Source organism: Drosophila willistoni, unplaced genomic scaffold (assembly GCF_018902025.1).
Source record: "Drosophila willistoni isolate 14030-0811.24 unplaced genomic scaffold, UCI_dwil_1.1 Seg703, whole genome shotgun sequence".
In the NCBI taxonomy this organism is placed as follows: Eukaryota; Metazoa; Arthropoda; class Insecta; order Diptera; family Drosophilidae; genus Drosophila; species Drosophila willistoni.
The window spans coordinates 2682-23459 of NW_025814612.1; the positions used below are offsets into that span (position 1 = coordinate 2682).

Sequence of the window (20778 nt, forward strand, 5' to 3'; positions counted from 1 at the left end):
TAGAAGGACCTTCCAAGCAGGTAGCTCTTCAGGAGTAGGAAGTAGGGCATTGGGAGTTGCTTCTTTAATTTATATATAAGCCCGGTGTGCCAGACGCGATCAAAGGCTTGTTTGACGTCTAGGAATACGGCTGAGCAGTATTCCTTCCTCTCGAATGACATGGTGATTGTCTCCACTAAGCGATGACATTGCTCAGGGGTGCCGTGTCTAGTCCTGAATCCGAATTGATGGTTAGGGATTAGGCCGTCGTCTTCTAGAATTGGCAGTACTCTTCTTAAAATTACTCTTTCGAGTAATTTAGAGAGCACTGGCAAAAGACTGATTGGGCGGTATGAGGTTACTAGTGTTTCAGGCTTATATGGCCTGGGAATGAGGATAACCTCAGCACATTTCGACTGGCGTGGGAAATGTCCAAGCAATAAGCATTTGTTGAAAATACGGCTGATGAGGTTCCAGGCAACAGAAGGTAGTGCCTTAATCGGTGCTGCTCCTATGCCATAATATCCTGGTGCTTTCCTGAGCTTAAGTTTGCTGGCTTCCTCTATAAGTTCTTCTGGATCAACTTCACGAATGGGCAAGTCCATTTGGCAAGGTATGTCTATGAAGTTAGTTATAGAGTCGTGATCTTCCTGAGAGCAGGTCAGCACAGGGGTGAAAGTGGCGCTTAGGTGGTCGGCAAATGCCTCTGCTTTTGCTTCTTCCGATCTGCACCAGATGTTGTTGGGACCTAGTATTGGGGCGATTCTCTTTATTGGCCTTTTGAGGTATCGCGTAGCTCTCCATAGGTTGTTAGACGCGTCTCCCGGCTCGAGGTCTTTTATATATTCCGCGAAGGCATGGTTGCGGAGGGCGATCAGTAGCTCTTTTAGTTCTTTGGTTGCCCTATTGAGTGCTCTTTTGTCCAGCGGGTTTCGGGATGTGTGGAAGACTCTTTCCTGCGTTTCTCACGCACTGCTGCAGCGACTTCGAGAGCCCAAAGGTGACGTTCGAGATGAGCAGTTTTTCTGGGGCCAGGCAGTGGTGGGGTATTGCTTGGAAAGCCTCATGTATTAGCTTAGTTAGCTTTTCAACTTCATTCAGTCATCCAGTTGCCCGTTGGTGCTAATGTTTCTTTCGATCCATTTTTGGTAGCGACTTATGTTGGTGTTTTTACGGAAAATCCTAGCAGGGCCTTTTGTGAGGTGGGCGGGCAAGTTTAACAGCATCATGACTGTGCATGGTCCATGGAGTTTTGGAGCACAATTTTATTCGGGTTAATTCCTTTGCTGATTGCGATGTCGAGAACGTCAGGTGTTGCCCGGTGTTAGTAGGCCAGTATGTAGGTTCTCCGGATGAGTGGGCGCACAGATTTCTTAAGCCAAGACAGCGTTGCAGTGCTCTGGCCCTTGGGGTTTTTTAACATCGAAACCCACCAATGATTTTTCGCGTTGTAATCGCCAGATGCTATGAATCTTGGCCCCAGTTCTGAGAAAAACTGCTCAAACATTTGAGTGTCTACCGAGTTGGGTGGAGGTATGTAGACTGCTCCAATTGTCAGGTCTCCTGTTGGGCTTGATAGCTTTGTTTGGGCACACTGAATCCAGGTTTGTTCGATTGGTGGAAGTGCTGTGTACTTGATTCCACATTTCATCAAGATAGCTGATCCTCCTCGTGCGCGTCCACTTGGGTGATTTGCGGTGACTAGCTCATATCCAGGGATTTTGAGGTATTGTGTGGTGTTGAAGTGGGTCTCTGAAACCAGCAGAATGTCCACGTGTTGAGTTTTTATAAAAAGTTCGATATCTGGCCTTTATGCGCAGAGACCGTTGGCATTAAATATGGCTGCTCTAAGACCTATTTGCATAGCTTTGCCACGACGGTGGTAAGCAGCTGTGTAAGCATCTGAATTGGTCGAACATTTTCTCCATCATAGCTTCTATTTTGGCAAGGATGGATATCTCGTTTGCACTGTGGGTATTGGCCTGAGTGCCTTCATATGGAGCTTTGGCAGCATCTGCGTAGCTGAGTCCAGGTTGGGTATGACTGTTGGTTTGATTAGCCGTTTCATTTACCTCGTTGGTATTAGGACGTTGCGGTCTGGGTGGTTTGGGGCCATTTTTCTGCTTTGCAATCAAGTAAATTCTGCAACCTTTTTAGGAAGCTGTGTGGGACTCGCAGGTTGCCGAAGAAAATCGACATTGGCTTTTTATTTGTTTTGCTCTTTGCGTTGATGATATTGCGCACAGCATGTCCAGCAGCATTTAGTTCCTCGGCTATGTCATCGCAAGGGGTAGAGTGGTGGATTCCCTTGATGACAATGCGATATGCCTTTCTTCTTTTGGTTGATAAGTCCGATAAAACATGTCGTTGGCCATAACACGTACTTTGCCGCCACGACCCGCCTTATAAGTGAAGGTGCCCTCTTCTGCTACAGCTTTGAGATCGTCGGTCATACCTTTTATGTTTGATACCTCAGAAAGAATTATTGGAGGGGGCTTCGGTTTGAGTGGTTCTGCTTTGTTGTTGGCTAATGATGAGCTAGCAGCTTCATTGGATTCGCTTGTGATGTTGTCGTTCTTTTAAACTCGCCTTCTTCAGTGGAAGAAGAGTCAGCTATTGACATGTCAGAGTCAGTTGACGATTCTTCAGATGAATCCGGAGCTCTTGGATTTTTGGTCCTCACCTTTTTCCTATCGGACTTGGGAGAAGAGTCTCCTTTGCGTTTAGCAGTTTCTTTTGCACCAATTTTTCCTGCTTGCCAAGTGGTTCTTTTTAATTTCCCAATTTCGGATGAGCACGTGGCGCTGTTTATTGTTTAGTGGTACGTTCATATATAAATGTTCCATTTCGAGAGTATGTGGCACAAAACCTACTTAGAAGGTGTGATGTCGAGCATGGTCAGTAAAATGTAATATTGGTAAAATTCTTGAATACATATGTCTTATGTTTTTATAATCGGCAATGTCTATTTTTTTTATTTATTAAAATGAAATTTGATGACATATGAAAATTTATTGTTTAGTGGTACCCTTATATATAAATGGTCGATTTCGAGAGTATGTGGCACAAAACCTACTCATGATGAACAGTGGTTGTTCAGTCATGTTGAAGGTTGCTATACTTCAACGTTAATATGCCAAATGCAAAAGATAATAAAAAGCCTACCAAGGTAATCTAAGGTGTATGATGAAACGATCTTAGTATCGTTCTCTCTGATGAAGTTTATTCACTTATTCATTATGGGCATTAAATTAGTTTTTAGCGGACGTTGACGATACTATGCGCAGTACGTTCAAGTGGCCCCTACGACACGAGGACAAAGCCTGTTACGCGCGAGCCCAAGGAAATAACTGCCCATCTCCCACCCGACCGACCGAGGGGTGCAAATACACAATAGAAAAGACAGACAAACAAATAATACTATAGCTATCTATTAACTAAATGGGATAGGATAGATGTTTTAAGCATATTAATAGAAAACTCTGAGCCGATCACAGGGATAGATAGAAGATTGTAATCAGAGCAGAGGACCCTAAAAGGTTCATGCATAGCATAGTTAGAAGAACAACGACTAAGGGATAAAGGTATTAAAGGATGTCTACACCGTCTACATGGTACCGACAGATTCACCTGAGCTAATAACTCAGGCGAGTCGATATCACCAATTAGGAGCTTGTGCATAAAAATGACACCAAGCATAATTCTACGGTTAGTTAGGGACGGAAGGTTAATCAAGAGAAGTCTACTAGAATACGAAGGCAAATTGACATTGCGATCCCAGCTTAAGCCACGAAGAGCAAATAGCAAGAACTGCTTTTGAACGGATTCTAGCCTAATCTGGTGCGACTCATATTGAGGTGACCAAATGGAAGATCCATACTCTAAAATAGGACGGACAAGCAAAGTAAAAAGAACTTTAGTTGTATAGGGGTCATCAAATTCTTTTGACCATCTTTTAATGAAACCCAGGATCCGTGGTGGAAATATGGGTGTTAAAATTTAACTTATGGTCCATAAGTACGCCCAAATCATTCATATTATTTAGACGTTCTAATAAATAAAATAAGTGACCACTTGAGGAGAGTAACGAAAAAAAGTCATTACCTTACATTTGGTAGTGTTAAGATTTAGTAGATTAAACTGGCACCAGGATTGAAAGTTTTTAAGATCAGCTTGTAGCCGACTAAATGAATCTGTATCTTTATAAGTAAGACAAAGCTTGACATCGTCAGCATACATAAGCACACGCGAATGAACAATGACTGATGGAAGATCGTTAATAAATAGTGTGAAGAGCAGAGGGCCAAGATGACTACCTTGAGGTACACCAGAAGTCACAGAAATGGAAACGGAAAAAGAAGACTTAAAAAGTACCTTCTGTTTTCTATTTGTTAAATATTCTCGAACCCAAGAAAGGAAAAGGGGTGGAAACCCAATGTCGCTCAGCTTAGAAAGTAATAGGGTATGATTAACGGAATCAAAGGCTTTGCTGAAGTCAGTGTATATGACATCAGTTTGTTTACCATTTTTGAACCCCTTGATAATTATTGATGTAAATTCTAAAAGGTTAGTGGTTGTAGATCTACGTTTCACAAACCCATGTTGGGATGGCGAAATAATAGAGCTGCAAAAATGTTGCAATTGAGAAGTTATAAGTTTCTCAAAAGCTTTCGGAATAGCGGACAATTTTGAGATACCCCTATAGTTAGAGGCTTCGGACTTTTTGCCATTTTTATGCAGAGGAATAATATACGACTCCTTCCAAATTGATGGAAAAGAGGAAGATTCTACAGACAATAGAAACAATTTTAAAATGGGTTTACATAATGCGTTTGCACAGAACCTGAGTACACACCCAGGAAGACCGTCTGGCCCCGGAGAATAAACTATTTAACTAATTTAAGTTCGCTAAGAATAGAACTTTCATCAATCACTGGATTGAAAATGCAATTAGCCTTTTTTAAATGATAAGGATACGGACTTGCTCGATATTCCGTTGAGGAATAAGTTGTTTTGAAAAAACTCGCAAACATATCGGCAATTGCCTGATCAGTGCTCGCTTTTTTATTTTGAAAAGACAAAAAAGATGGGTGCACAGAGGTCTTACGTTTAGAATTAACAAAATTATAAAATTGTTTAGGGTCAGAAGAAAACTGAAGCTTACACCGCTGAAGATAATTCTTATAGCATTGTGTATTAAGCATCATGAATTTTGAACGAGCGACTGTATACAGAGCATAATCTGATGAACGACGTGTTTTTTGAAACTTCTTATAATATCGTGTCTTCACATTTTTCAAATTGGATAGCTCGCGAGAGAACCAGGGAGGTTTGTTAAGCCGCTCCAGCCTACCAAGAGGCACACAAATATCAAAGAGTGAATTCAGAGTATTATAGAAAAAACGAACAGCCGAGTTCATATCACTACAATTGTACAGATAAGACCAATCGGTAGTAGCAATGTTTTCATTAAGGCTGGCAAAGTCAGTCTTACGAAAGCAACTAGTTAGAGGTAACTCATTTGAACCAAGTAATGGTGAAAGCAAGGGCAAATCAATTTTTAAATTTAATGTAGGATGAAATTTGTCTGTGGAAGAACAAATGGTTCGATCCTAGAAACCTCACAATAAGAAGAATCCAATACAAAAATAAGATCTAACGATTTTCCATTAGAATTTAAGACAGGATTGACTTGGGATAAAGATAAGCCTAGAAGGCCATCAATAAAGTCATGTGACAAAGAGGGCAGCAACGTGGTAGATTCATCTGTTAGTGACCATGCTAAAGCGGGTAAATTAAAATCCCCTACAACTATGAGCATGTCTTGACTCGAAACTAAAGAGGAGACAAACTGAATTGCCTCTAAATGATTTAAATATACCACCATGTCTGACAATGGTGGAATATAGGAACAAGTAATGAAAGCATTAAAAGATTTAAAATTTACTTTAACACCGACAAACTCAATCTCCTGGGTAGTAGAAAATTGAATCATTTCAGATGATAAAGCAGCATCAACAGCTATCAGAACGCCACCACCTATGCGAGAAATCCGGTCACGTCTGAAATGGTTGCCGATTTTTCTTTTTTACAGTATATTCCTTAACTATTATATGTGTTGAGGAACCAATTGTCATTTAACTTTCATTGCTATACGCAGCAAAGCAAAGACTCATGAATGATCTTGCACATCTCACAATGCTTTTGTTTTTGTATTTTCTCTTAAGTTTTCTAGAATATACTGGCGCCAGTCTGGTATGCTCTGTCTCTGTCACTCTTTATAAACCTATATGTCCTACGTAGTTGCGTAAGAATTGAAAATTTAGTAATAAGCAAGCAAACGAACGATCAAGACGTGTTCTAGCAGTGGCAGACACAGTTCAGTAACATTGAAGTAAAAATAAAGTTAAGTTCTTATGAGATATTAAACACAGTGGTTTATTGTTCATCATAATTTGGTCCTTCGAGCCGGATCGTTGGGCATTGTTTGTTTGTTACTCATTGCTTAATAATTTGTTGCAACGTGGTTGCAATTAATTGTTAACCTCAAAGTTAGTAGTCGATAGTTCTGGCCTACTATCGAATAGACAATCGCGTGCTTATTGGAAAAAGTGCGGACAAACGGTGGTGCCACTCGCCTATCGGTATCTGTTATCGATATAATCGACGAGATCGTGAGGGAACACATCTCTGGAGAAACACGCGTCTTGAAATTTTTGGTCCACACAAGCAGTGGAAATTTCTTGGCATTTCATCATGGAGGAAATGAAAATATTCATAAAGGCCAGAGGGAGATTGAAGACAACCATTACCCGCATATATGGATATGCAGAGAATCCTGCACAGGATGCCGACGTCTTCACAATTGACACCAAATTGGAAACTTTGTCCAATGCGTGGAAAGAGTTCGTGAAGTCTGGCGACGAATTGGCCAAATACGACAAACTAGAGGGTTATGTGGACCCTACCGAAGACTTCGGGATATACGAGGAGAAATATGAAATAGCAAATGCCCGCCTTAAGGCTTTACGAGCTGCCTTGGCTCCGTCTGGCAAGTTGGAAGAAATCGGCGCGGCTGGTAACGAGGGTTCGCTCTTCCAAGGAATTCTGCAACAAATGCAAAATCAACAGCAACAACTACAACTCCAGATGCAGGGTCAAATGGAACACCAGCAACGTCAATTGGAGCAGCAGCAACTATTGGTTGAGAGATTGCTCTCGCCACAGCAATCTTCGTCTTCGTCAGGCTCACAGCCGGTTGCAACACCGGCAACAAGAGATTGTGAATTACCAAAAATCAACATTAAGCCCTTCGGTGGTGATTACAAGGAATGGCATGCCTTTAAAGACCTGTTTGAGAGTACCATTCACGGAAAGACAACCTTGACGAATATCCAAAAGTTTCATCACCTGAAGTCATGCGTCATAGGAGAAGCAGCGATACTCATCCAGCATCTGCCCGTAGTGGATGCAAATTACGTCACTGCATGGAAATCATTGAGTGATCGATATGAAAAGCCCCGTTACTTGGTGAATTTACTGATGGACACATTCACCGCATTGCCAAAAGCTGTTGGGCAAAACTCATCATCGCTACGCGCTCTGACTTGCGGAGCCAGTGATGTTATTCGGGCTTTAGACGCTTCTGGACAAACGGGCCGTGACTGTTGGCTCAATATACTTGCTCCACTTGGAGGCAAACCGAGGGATGAAAAGGGAAAAAGGCAAGCACGCACCATGCTTGCCATTACAGGTAATTGTATGAAATGTCATAGTACTGAGCACATACTGTCGGCTTGTCCTCAATTCCAGAGCTTGACTGTCAAGCAACGTTACACCTTTGCGAAGGAGAAACATATGTGTTTTAATTGTTTGAGAACTGGACATGGAGTAAGCGCTTGTGGCTCGAAGTCTTCTTGCAAGTATTGCAAGCGTCGCCATCATTCTATGCTGCATTCTGAAGGCCATTCTACACAGCGAAATAGCTCAGAGCAACACCAAGGCAACTCAGGCCAGGCTTCTGAGGAGTCACCAGCGGCATCAGCGATAGCAATGATGAATGTTACCAGACACAGTAAGCCAAATGGCCAACGAAGAAGCACTCTACCTACTGCATTGGTACACGTCCGAAATTCTCAAGGAGCCTTGCTGACCTGCCGTATTTTGATGGATAGCGCCTCAGACTTGTCATTCATTTCGGAACGGTGCGTACAGACGTTGGGCTTGCACGTTCGCCACATCGGGCATCTCAGACGTCAAGGCAGGAATAACAAGAGGTTTCTGCTCTCTCCAGATGATGTCTCGTGTGTCGAGTCATTGCATCGATATTAAAGCTCACATTTTAGGAAAGATCACCTCACCATTGGCACGTGAAAACATTGATGCTTCATCACTGTCGGTATTTAAGGGATACCAAATGGCTGACCCTGACTTCAGAACTAACGCCTCAATCGACATTTTGCTGGGCAATGATTGCATTTGGTTAGTTCTCACCGGAGAGAAGTTATGCGATGGTCAAGGGCACCCTATTGCAGTTAACACCATATTTGGATGGGTAATCACATCGGTATACACTTCAAGATTGCAAACATCATCTACGTCATTGCTGACTACGGTTAATATAGATGGACTACTGCAAAGATTTTGGGAACTAGAGGAAGTTCCATCACACACAACTGTAACGAAGAGGATGAAAAGGTCGAAACGCACTTCCGGTGCACCCATAACCGCAACTCGAATGGAAGATACATAGTCGATTTGCCCTTCAAGGAACAAAACCCACAATTTGCGGATACATTTCAAGGAGCGAGATCACGCTTTCTCGCAGTCGAGCGCCGTCTAATGAAGGACTCCAGCTCGAAGTTAAAATATACTCAGTTTATGAGAGAGTATATCCAGCTGGGTCACATGAAGGAAGTAGCTGCAGACGAAGACACAAACGTATGTAAGAAGTCATTCTATTTGCCACACCATCCAGACATAGGCGCCATCGATGAATCATTTCAAGATCGGGATGGACGATCTCTTAACGACGCACTTCACATTGGCCCATGTATACAACGCAACCTCTTTAACGTTTGTCTGCGTTTTCGAATGCACAAATTCGTATTTTCTGCGGACATCGTCAAAATGTTCAGACAGATTTTAGTGGCCCCTGAACATCAGAATTTTCAACGAATCCTTTGGAGAGAAGACCCTGAGGAACCATTGAAGCATTACAAGTTGACCACAGTCACCTATGGCACGGCATGTGCACCGTTTCTGGCAGTTAGAGTGCTGGAACAACTGGCAACTGATCACGAATACGAGTTTCCAAGGGCGGCTAGGATACTTTTGGATGATTTCTACGTCGATGACGTACTGACAGGAGCCATGAACGAACAAGAACTGCTCGACATTAAGGAAGAGCTGATACTCCTTATGTCACGGGCACAATTGGAGCTAAGCAAATGGGTCTCGAATAGTAAACGAATTGCCAGAAACGAGGGAAATGAAATCGATTTCTCAAAGATGGCAGCAAAGGTGCTTGGGCTGCATTGGCGTCCTGGAGAAGACGTCCTAACATATAAGGTTTCATTATCGGAACATATGACTTGTACGAAGCGACAAGTGCTATCTGACACGGCACGCATCTTTGACCCACTCGGCATTTTGGCGCCAGTGGTGATCAAGTTTAAAATTCTGCTCCAAGAATTATGGCTGCTTAATCTGGATTGGGACTCGGAACTGCCAACGAAGCAAGCACACTTATGGCAAACATTCAGAAAGGACATTTTCACGTTAAGGAACCTGAAGATACCACGATTTGTAGACAATCAACCCGATGACATCGAACCGCATGGATTTTCAGATGCTTCGTTAAAGGCTTACTCTGCTGTCATTTACCCGTGTGGCACATCTAGATGGAAGCATCGGAGTGGCACTCATTGCAGCTAAAACAAGAGTGTCACCATTAAAGCAAAGTCGTTGCCACGATTGGAGCTTTGCGGAGCTCTACTATTAGCTCGTTTATTCCAAGCAGTAAGGTCTGGTCTGCGCCAGAAGGATGTTAAGATACACGCATGGACCGATTCTACAATCGTTTTGTCATGGCTTTCGCATCAACCCTGTAAACTTAAAACATTTGTTGCCAACCGAACGGCAGAAATACTAGAGACCATACCACGTAGCGCTTGGAGACATGTCAGCACTAAAGAGAATCCTGCGGATTGTGCATCACAGGCATGCTAGCGAGTGACTTAATTAACTTTGATCTATGGTGGAAGGGACCTTCTTGGCTGCACGACTGTACACTATACTCAGAGACAATGAATAGACCACCAACTTGCTGCTCAATTCTCAAGCCAGCAGCAGAACTTGAGTTCAAAACCAATAGCTTGACAACCATTTCCAAGGATATTGAGGATTCCCCATTTGAGGTACTACTCGGAAGGACATCATCTTGGATCAGACTGGTTCGAGTGGTCGCATATGTATTACGCTTCGTTCATCGAATCAAATCAAGCAAGACTAAATATTCAGGACCTCTAAAGTTCGAAGAAGTTACCAGAGCAAGGAAGTTTTGCCTACGACAGGCACAAAATCAATTCAATGACGATAGACAGCTGCTTTTGAGGAAGCAATCTTTGGAGCGACGATCAATTTTAAACAAACTATCTCCCTTCGTTGACGAAGATGGAATTATACGTGTGGGTGGACGTTTGGAAAGGTCGCAATTGCCTGCAGATGCCAAGCATCCAGTAGTTTTGCCGAAACAACATCGCCTTGTGGAATTGCTGCTGAAACATTAGCATACGGTCAATCTTCATCCAGGAGTTTCAGCAATGTTTGTAATAATTCGCCAGAAATATTGGATCATTGGCGCACGAAATCTTATTCGACGTATCACACATGAGTGTTTAAACTGTTTTAGACAGCGCCATCACACAGCAAATCAGTTTATGGCCAATTTACCGGCTGTTCGAGTGCGACAAGCCTTTCCATTTGAGCATACTGGATGCGATTATGCTGGACCTATCTTGTTGAAGGTTCACAAGGGACGAAACCCCAGGAAGGAAAAGGGCTACATTTGCCTGTTTGTATGTATGGTTACTTCAGCTCTTCATCTGGGCTGGCCACTGATCTCAGCACCGACACATTCTTGGCGGCATTAAAACGTTTTATGGCTCGTCGTGGGAAATGCTCCCAAATGTATAGCGATAACAGGCGCAACTTTGTTGGTGCAAAACGTGCACTAGACGAAATGGTACAGCTTCTCGCTTCACGCGAGCACAATGATGTCGTTTCAAAAGCCCTTGCGGATCAAGGCATCAAATGGAATTTTATTCCTCCATATTCACCACACTGGGGTGGTAAGTGGGAGTCGGCAGTACGCTCGGTTAAGCTGCATTTGCGACGTGTAATAGGAACCAACGTCCTCACCTTTGAGCAGATGCACACACTGCTCTCGCAAATATAATCTGTCGTTAATTCGCGACCATCGGGTAACTATATCATATAGCTCCCATTGGAACGATCGGTATAAAACATAAAAATAAAAAATATCTTCCCTATTTCCTATGCTAAGATTGTAGGCCGTTCTTTCGGAAACATTAGCCCTTTTAGCTTAAACTTTTTTCCACTTTGATGGCTATAGGTAAGGAAAAAGTTACCAAAAAAGTTGCAAGGGTATACAAACTTTGACGCGGTCGAAGTTAGCCCCGGCCCTCTGGTTGTTTTCTCTTTCTAATTTGCATATTGCAGTTAGCTTTTGCCTTGCTTTGTATACGTCTCTCTTAACATATACATTTTTCCCATTTTATTTACATATTGATTTATAATTTGTTTTTGTATAAATCAATTATTTAATAATGTCTGTCTGTTGCAAATATAATTGCAATAATCCCAGCAAGACCAGTGAAGACTTTCTTTACTGTTGGCTTTGTGACAATGTAATGCACTTTAAATGTGCTGGTTACACAGTCAAGGTGCGGGATAGTATTGCACAGGGTGGCCCTTAAATGGGGCTGTGATTCGTGTCGTGGCTTGGAGCTCGAGATGCGAAGTTTTATGAAACGGACTGGGGATGCATTTAAAACCCTGTCAGCTGGCGTTCATAAGCTCCAAGAGGAGCTTTTGGCGATGGAGGTTTAATTCAGAAGTTCTAAACTTTTGATTGAATCTCCGACGCGAAAGAGGGCCAGGTTTCAGGGAGCGTCCCTCAGTCCGTCGGCACATTCGTCTCTACCAGTTCCGGCTTTCGACATTGACCCTATGTCACCAAATGTACAGCAGCTGATATCGTTTAGGAGTCCGGCTTTGGCAGGTGTGGAGTCTCTTCCCATTTCCCCTGGAGACAGTATCCCACCTACTAACACGATATCGGTTGTAGTTTCCGAACCGTCCGGGCAAACATCGTTTCCAGGAATATTGCCAATAAAGTAGTTACAAGAGGAGCTAGTAAAGTGCTGGCTGCTTCAGCTGCTGCTGCGTCTGCTGTAGCCGCTACTGCTGTGCCTAGTATTCCTAGTTCCTTGTTGTAGTTCCACCCAAAAAGCAAATTTTTATTTCGAGGCTTGATCCCAATACTACTTCTGAAGAAGGGCAAAGTTCAAGCACCAAACATTGCTGTGGAAAAGTTCCGTTTTTCATATACTCGGGACATTTCGCCCTTTAAAATAGGTGTCTCCCCAGATCTTTTTGGCCAAATATGTCATAAAGATTTTTGGCCGGAACACCTGGTAAAAGAGTATACAATAAAAAAGAAGAATCGGCCTCCGATTAGCTTGCTACCTGCCTCTGTGAATAACGTTTCTTCCGGCTCGTCTGCACCTGTTGGCGAGTCAAAAAACTAATTTCGTCCCTAACTCTGGCCTATCAGAACGTACGGGGACTAAAGACTAAACTGTCTAAACTCTATGTAGATAGTCTAACTTTTGACTTTCATATTCTTGCCTTTACTGAGACTTGGCTGAAGCCTGATATTGCCGATGCTTCAATTTTCCCCTCAAAATATTTAATTTATAGACATGATCGGACTATCCGTAGTGGTGGTGGCGTTTTGATCGCTGTTGACTCGGCGTTCTCGTCTGAAATTGTCCAGTCCTCCAATCAGGAGATTGAATTTGTTTGTGTTAAAATTACGTTTAATTCTTTTTCTGCCTTTATTACTTGTTCGTATATTCCACCACAGTCCGACTTGGCAGTATACACTCACCATTTGGAAGCTATTTAACTTATTTCCTCATATCTCTCTGACAAAGACTTGCTCGTTGTTCTGGGAGATTTCAATTTACCTGAGATTGCCTGGACCCTTTCATTTGACTCTTTATTACTGTTGCCCTCTTTGTCACATTGTTTCATAGATGGTCTGCTTGAGTTGTCCCTAACTCAAATAAATCCTGTCCGGAATAGTCGTAACAGATCACTGGATCTGGTATTTGTGTTGGATTCTTCCAACTGCTATGTTTCCAGGACTGATTAGTTATGCCCGAAGACAACTTTCATCCAACTCTGGATATAATCATTGACCTTCCTTTTGGTGTTATGTCTCGACATAATAACTCGATGCCTCCAACCCGATGTTTTCGCAAGACAAACTTTACTAAACTTAAAAAACTCTTGTTAACTAATGATTGGACATATTTGTATACTTGCACGGATATGGACTCTGCCATTTCTGTCTTCTATAAAACACTTGAGTCGTTCTTTGATGTTTGTGTCCCGCGTGTGACTCTAGGATGGTCTGATAGACCTCCTTGGTTCTCACGTGAGTTATGTAACTTGAAGAACGTAAAATCGAGATGTTATAAAAGATTTAAAAAATCCGGTAAAGCATCGGATTTTTCCCTATATGTAGTTGCTCGATCAAATTTTATGGTGCTGAACTCACATTGCTATAAGGATTATCTTCAGCGATGTAAACTCAGGTTTTCTCGCGATCCTAAGCCATTTTATAAATTTGTAAATGTTAAACGTAAGACATCAGTGCACCCGTCTTACTTGTCTTTTGAAAATAATAAAGCTGACAATGATCAGGCAATTGCCGACATGTTTGCTGATTTTTTCAAAACAACTTATTCCTCTTCGATTTATCAAGCAAATCCTCCTTATCCTCATCACTTACAATCGTCTAATTGCGTTTTAGACCCTATGTTTGATGAAAGTTCCGTCAAACCAATATATGCACCTGGCCCTGATGGAATACCAGGCTGCGTATTAAGGTTTTGCGCGGAGGCCCTATGTAAGCCAATATTTAAGTTGTTTACACTGTCCGTCACATCTTCCGCCTTCCCGCCTATCTGGAAGGAATCATATATTATTCCTCTTCATAAAAAGGGGAAGAAGTCCGAAGCCTCCAATTATAGGGGTATTTCTAAATTGTCTGCCATACCCAAAGCATTTGAGAAAATAATAACATCTCAATTGCAGCATTTTTGTAGCTCAATCATTTCGTCATCCCAACATGGGTTTAAAAAACGTAGATCGACAACTACTAACCTATTAGAATTTACATCTCACTCAATCAAAGGGTTCAAGACTGCCGTGCAAACTGACGTCATTTATACTGACTTCAGCAAGGCCTTTGACTCTGTTAATCATACTCTGCTTTTATATAAATTAAACGCACTTGGCATCCCCAGCCTTTTGCTAGATTGGATTCTTCAATATCTTTCTAAGCGTACACGAAAGGTCCTCTTTAAGTCTTCATTTTCTAAGACCATCCAAGTGACCTCTGGAGTACTCAGGGTAGTCATTTGGGTCCATTGCTATTCACTTTTATAAATGATCTTCTCGGGTGCTTATGTACGCGGATGATGTCAAGCTTTACCTCAGTTTTAAAGACATATCGTCTTCTTGCCTACTTCAATCGGATCTTAATGATCTTCAGAGTTGGTGTGAAACAAACCTATTAAACCTTAACGGCTCTAAATGTAAAGTTATGTGTTTTTATAGATGCACTCCATACTTAGCAACTTATTATTAACGACACTGCCTTAGAGCGGTTAGATATTATCAATATTTAGGTGTTCTTATGGACCATAAATTGACTTTTAATCCTCATATTTCTGCTACAGTTAGTAAAGCTATGAATGTTCTTGGGTTTGTGAAACGATGGTCAAAAGAGTTTGACGATCCGTACAAAAGCAATTTCTGCTTTTCGCTCTTCGCGGTCTAAATTGGGATCGCAATGTCAATTTGCCATCATACTCCAGTAGTTTTCTTTTAATCAATCTTCCTTCTTTAATTAATCGTAGAGTAATGCTTGGTGCTATCTTTATTCATAAACTTTTAATAGGTGAAATAGACTCTCCTGAGCTATTGAACCAGTTAAACCTATCTGTACCCTGTAGACCTACTAGAAATTTTATTCCTCTATCCTTAAAACACTGTAGTTCTAACTATTCTTTGCATGAACCTTTTCGAGTCCTATGTTCTGACTACAATCTTCTGTATCCCGTAATCAGATCAGAAGCCTCTCTTTCCCTTGTGAAAACTTCTATTTTAGCACATTTAGCTCGTAATTAGCTGTAGTTAATCATATTTTTAATTGTTTGTCCGTTTTATTTGTATTTGTCCACGCGATCGTGCCGTCCGATATGCGGCTGCGCCCCACAGTCGGTCGGGCGGGAGGTGGACAGCGCTCTTCTTGGGCTCGCGCGAAACAGGCTATGTCCTGGTGTCGTATGGGCCACTTGAACGTACTTCGCATTGTACGCGTCAACGTCCAGACAATATAAAAAAAGTGCCAGAAATATTTGGCAATTGCCTACTGCTCAGCTTATTTTCGAAAGTATCTAGTACTTTCGGCGAGACGGAAGCAATTCACATTTTTTTGAGATCTAAGAAGTCCTGGGATGTTTGTAAAATTCGACCTGGTCAAGGGAGTACAGTACTTCAATCATTCTACTTCGTGAACTCATACAGTCAACATCAAAAATAAAACAAAAACCTTTCCCTTACTTCTGAAAATCAAAAAAAAAAAAAACAAAAGTGAAATCCGAAAAAGGTGGTAAACGTAAGAATATTACTTTTCATAATCGTGACCAAGTGTTCTTTTCCAGCCATTGAAGCATATGAATGCTCAATATTCAGCCGGGAACATTGGAGATATCTGCTTCTGATGTTACGTTGGCCGATTCAGATCTCATAGCAGAAGTTGCTGCGTTGGAAGGGAATAATTTTGTGGCCAGATTATGGTTGAGCATGTCTTGAGTGATGGTCAGAGTTCATCGGACTCTAGCTTTGAGACTGTATCATCGGATTGTAGCCAGCTCTCTCTGAGTGAGCTCTCAAGAATCACTCTCGTATCAAGCAATCTCAAACGGGGACACAAACGAAAAGGTAAATGTTAGAAATAGGAAATCCAAATTCAGTATGACCGAATATTGTGCGAATAAGTGCTTAAGACTTTTGCGATCTGTTAGAACAGTTCTTTGGGATATTTTTGGCATTGGGAAACGTTCACAGATTAGACTTTAATGAGGTGACTCCGGGGATTGAGTATAATGGCCGGCTCTTTATAGCAGCTGGCAACGAAGATACAATGGAATGGGTGGCGCGCAACGTATGTTCTATAAAGCCTTACGTCTTATAGTTTGTAAGACTAACGGTCTCATAGAACATACATTGCTCGCCATTCATTCCCTGGTTTCTTCGTTGGCCGCTGCGATGTAGAGCCGGCCATTGTATTCAGTCACCGGAGTGACCTCATTATCTGGATCTCTGGAAGTATGTTTATGTAAGGGGGCTGCTGACCATTTATACCATCCGGTTCTCTCTCCATGGCCAGAGTTACGTGGCCAAAGGTCGAACCTTGTTTGCATCGAATTTTCAAGCTCCTGGAACTGCAGAACTCTGATACTACGACGGAGAAGTGGGCTGTGATGAGCCGGGAAAATGCGCCCCCTATAGTCACGGATATTTGCCCAAATGAACAGGTGAGATCTGGATGGATGCGGACAGTGTGGATATCATCAAGGAGAGATACAACAGCCTCAAACTATCTTTTTGGATGATCGAATTTGAGATTTGCGATTAGATGACGCTAATATGTTTTTATTTTATGGAATTTATATTTTGAAATATTAAAAAAAAGTGACGATTACGGCAGACTCATTTGTCTACCGATTATTCTGACTGGCAACGGTCAAACGATAGTTTATCGTAATAGAAAAATAATAAAATGTAATAATCATTTATGGACGTTGCTTTACTAACGAAACTTTGGCAAGTAAATTTTGTCATCAAAGTTTATTATGCTAAAAGTATCCACGTTCTGGTTTCACATCTTTTTCGTCGCGGCACTCTTTTGGCTAGGTCACGGCTGGAACAGGAATACGTAAACAGATATTCAATATAAGTTGTCAGGGATAAGGATAATGAAGAAAACTGACTTATATAAAACTAAATTAAAACTGGAGGGCCAGGGCTTACTTCGACCGCGTCAAAGTTTGTATACCCTTGCAACTATTTTGGTAACTCTTTCCTTATCATTAGCCGTCACAGTGGAAAAACGAAAGAACGAAGATATTGATCAAAGTCACTGTTTTCCACCAATCGTTCCTATGGGAGCTATATGATATAGTCACTCGATCTTGATCAAGTTTGGCATAATCGTTTATATGTGTAATTAACTTAAAAATATTAAATTTCATGATAATAGCTCGGAAATAACGAAGTTATTAAGGAAAGTCACTGTTCATGACTTTGCCATTTGTATGGGAGCTATATGATATAGTGATCCGATCCGGCTAAATCCGAGATATACAACGCCTGCAGTATATACAAGCCTACATGCAAAATTTCAGTTCTGTAGCTCTTTCGGTCTAAGAGGAGTTTGCGTTGATCCAGACGGACGGACGGACGGACGGACATGGCGATTTGAACTCGTCTCGTCGTGCTGATCAAGAATATATATACTTTATATGGTCGGAAATGCTTCCTTCTATGCATTGCACACTTTTGACCAAAATTAATATACCCTTTTTGCAAGGGTATAAAAAAAATTAATATATATGTATACATAACTATATTCGAAATTTAGAAGAAAACTGCCGATTATATAAAACTAAATTAAAACAACGTCAATTAGCTTAGATATACCCATTCAGAAAATAAAACAGGATTCAACCGTTGTGTTATATTCAATAATCTCTTAGCTTTTCAACTATTTTAAAGAAAATTCTTAATAATTCACTTATTAAAAAGTGCCAGAAATATTTGGCAATTGCCTACTGCTCAGCTTATTTTCGAAAGTATCTAGTACTTTCGGCGAGACGGAAGCAATTCACATTTTTTTGAGATCTAAGAAGGCCTGGGATGTTTGTAAAATTCGACCTGGTCAAGGAGTACAGTACTTCAATCATTCTACTTCGTGAACTCATACAGTCAACATCAAAAATAAAACAAAAACCTTTCCCTTACTTCTGAAAATCAAAAAAAAAAAAAAACAAAAGTGACATCCGAAAAAGGTAAGTAAACGTAAGAATATTACTTTTCATAATCGTGACCAAGTGTTCTTTTCCAGCCATTGAAGCATATAAATGCTCAATATTCAGCCGGGAACATTGGAGATATCTGCTTCTGATGTTAGTCAGATCTCATAGCAGAAGTTGCTGCGTTGGAAGGGAATAAAAGTGTGAGGCCGATTATGTCGTGCTACGACGGCAATAATTTTGTGGGCAGATTATGGTTGAGCATGTCTTGAGTGATGGTCAGAGTTCATCGGACTCTAGCTTTGAGACTGTATCATCGGATTGTAGCCATCTCTCTCTGAGTGTGCTCTCAAGAATCGCTTTCGTATCAAGCAATCTCAAACGGGGACACAAACGAAAAGCCCATAAAAACCCATAGAGACTAAACGGTAAGTGTTAGAAATAGGAAATCCAAATTCAGTATGACCGAATATTCCGTCTTTTCAAAATAGGTTCAAAAAGGTTTCCGAATCCAGTAAGGAGAGTGTACAAATCCACTCGTATGGAGGTATGGAGGAGGCATGCGGTATGGGAGGCTGCGAAATCAAATCCAGACCATGATCGGTTAAATGTGAGAAGGAGATAGAACCGGATGTTATAAATGGTCAGCGGCCCCCTTATATAAACATACTTCCAGAGAACTCCACTTCTCCGTCGTAATATCAGAGTTCTGCAGTTCCAGGAGCTTGAAAATTCGATGCAAACAAGGTTCGACCTTTGGCCACGTAACTCTGGCCATGGAGAGAGAACCGGATGGTATAAATGGTCAGCAGCCCCCTTACATAAACATACTTCCAAGAACAGGCAGTTGGTTGTGGTGGTGGTTTCCTCCGCGGAATGCGCTTAAACTTTTGCGATCTGTTAGAACAGTTCTTTGGGATATTTTCGGCATTGGGAAACGATAGTTTATCGTAATAGAAAAACAATAAAATGTAATCATTTATGGAAGTTGCTTTACTAACGAAATTTTGGCAAGTAAATTTTGTCATCAAAGTTTATTATGCTAAAAGTATCCACGTTCTGGTTTCACATCTTTTCGTCGCGGCACTCTTTTGGCTAGGTCACGGCTGGAACAGGAATACGTAAACAGATATTCAATATAAGTTGTCAGGGATAAGGATAATGAAGAAAACTGACTTATATAAAACTAAATTAAAACTGGAGGGCCAGGGCTTACTTCGACCGCGTCAAAGTTTGTATACCCTTGCAACTATTTTGGTAACTCTTTCCTTATCCTTAGCCGTCACAGTGGAAAAACGTTTTCTCTAAAAAGACTAATATTGCAAAAGAACGGCCTACAATCTTAGCATAGAAAAGAACGAAGATATTGATCAAAGTCACTGTTTTCCACCGATTTTGGTAACTCTTTCCTTATCCTTAGCCGTCACAGTGGAAAAACGTTTTCTCTAAAAAGACTAATATTGCAAAAGAACGGCCTACAATCTTAGCATAGAAAAGAACGAAGATATTGTTCAATTTGTTTTCCCGATCGTTCCTATGGGAGCTATATGATATAGTCACTCGATCTTGATCAATTTGGCATAGTCGTTTATATGTGTAATTAACTTAAAAATATTAAATTTCATGATAATAGCTCAAAAATGAAGTTAATATGATATAGTCACTCGATCTTGATCAAATTTGGCATAGTCGTTTATATGTGTAATTAATTAAAAATATTAAATTTCATGATAATAGCTCAAAAAATAACGAAGTTATTAAGAAAAGTCACTGTTCGTGACTTTGCCATTTATATGGGAGCTATATATATAGTGATCCGATCCGGCTGAATCGAGATATACAACGCCTGCAGTATATACAAGCCTACATGCAAAATTTCAGCTCTGTAGCTCTTTCGGTCTAAGAGGAGTTTGCGTTGATCCAGACGGACGGACGGACATGGCGATTTGAACTCGTCTAAAGTATATATACTTTATATGGTCGGAAATGCTTCCTTCTATGCGTTGCACACTTTTGACCAAAATTAATATACCCTTTTTGCAAGGGTATAAAAAAAATTAATATATATGTATACATAACTATATTCGAAATTTAGAAGAAAACTGCCGATTATATAAAACTAAATTAAAACAACGTCAATTAGCTTAGATATACCCATTTAGAAAATAAAACAGGATTCAGCCGTTGGGTTATATTCAATAATCTCTTAGCTTTTCAACTATTTTAAAGAAAATTCTTAATAATTCACTTATTAAAAAGTGCCAGAAATATTTGGCAATTGCCTACTGCTCAGCTTATTTTCGAAAGTATCTAGTACTTTCGGCGAGACGGAAGCAATTCACATTTTTTTGAGATCTAAGAAGGCCTGGGATGTTTGTAAAAT

At 41.0% G+C, this 20778-nt stretch overlaps 1 protein-coding gene and 1 long non-coding RNA gene across 2 annotated transcripts; both read left to right on the forward strand.

Moving 5' to 3' along the window:
* Positions 1-570: 570 nt before the first annotated feature.
* On the forward strand, positions 571-8029 carry LOC124461858. Its single transcript, XM_047013308.1, has 4 exons — positions 571-592; positions 6812-7057; positions 7226-7509; positions 7943-8029. Exons 1-4 carry the CDS (start codon positions 571-573, stop codon positions 8027-8029), a joined length of 639 nt encoding a protein of 212 aa, XP_046869264.1.
* Positions 8030-15952: 7923 nt separating this feature from the next.
* Positions 15953-16895, forward strand: LOC124461860. The gene is made up of 3 exons (XR_006955274.1): positions 15953-15967; positions 16023-16302; positions 16751-16895. It is a non-coding gene; the product is annotated as an uncharacterized LOC124461860 (long non-coding RNA).
* The last annotated feature ends 3883 nt before the right edge of the window (positions 16896-20778 follow it).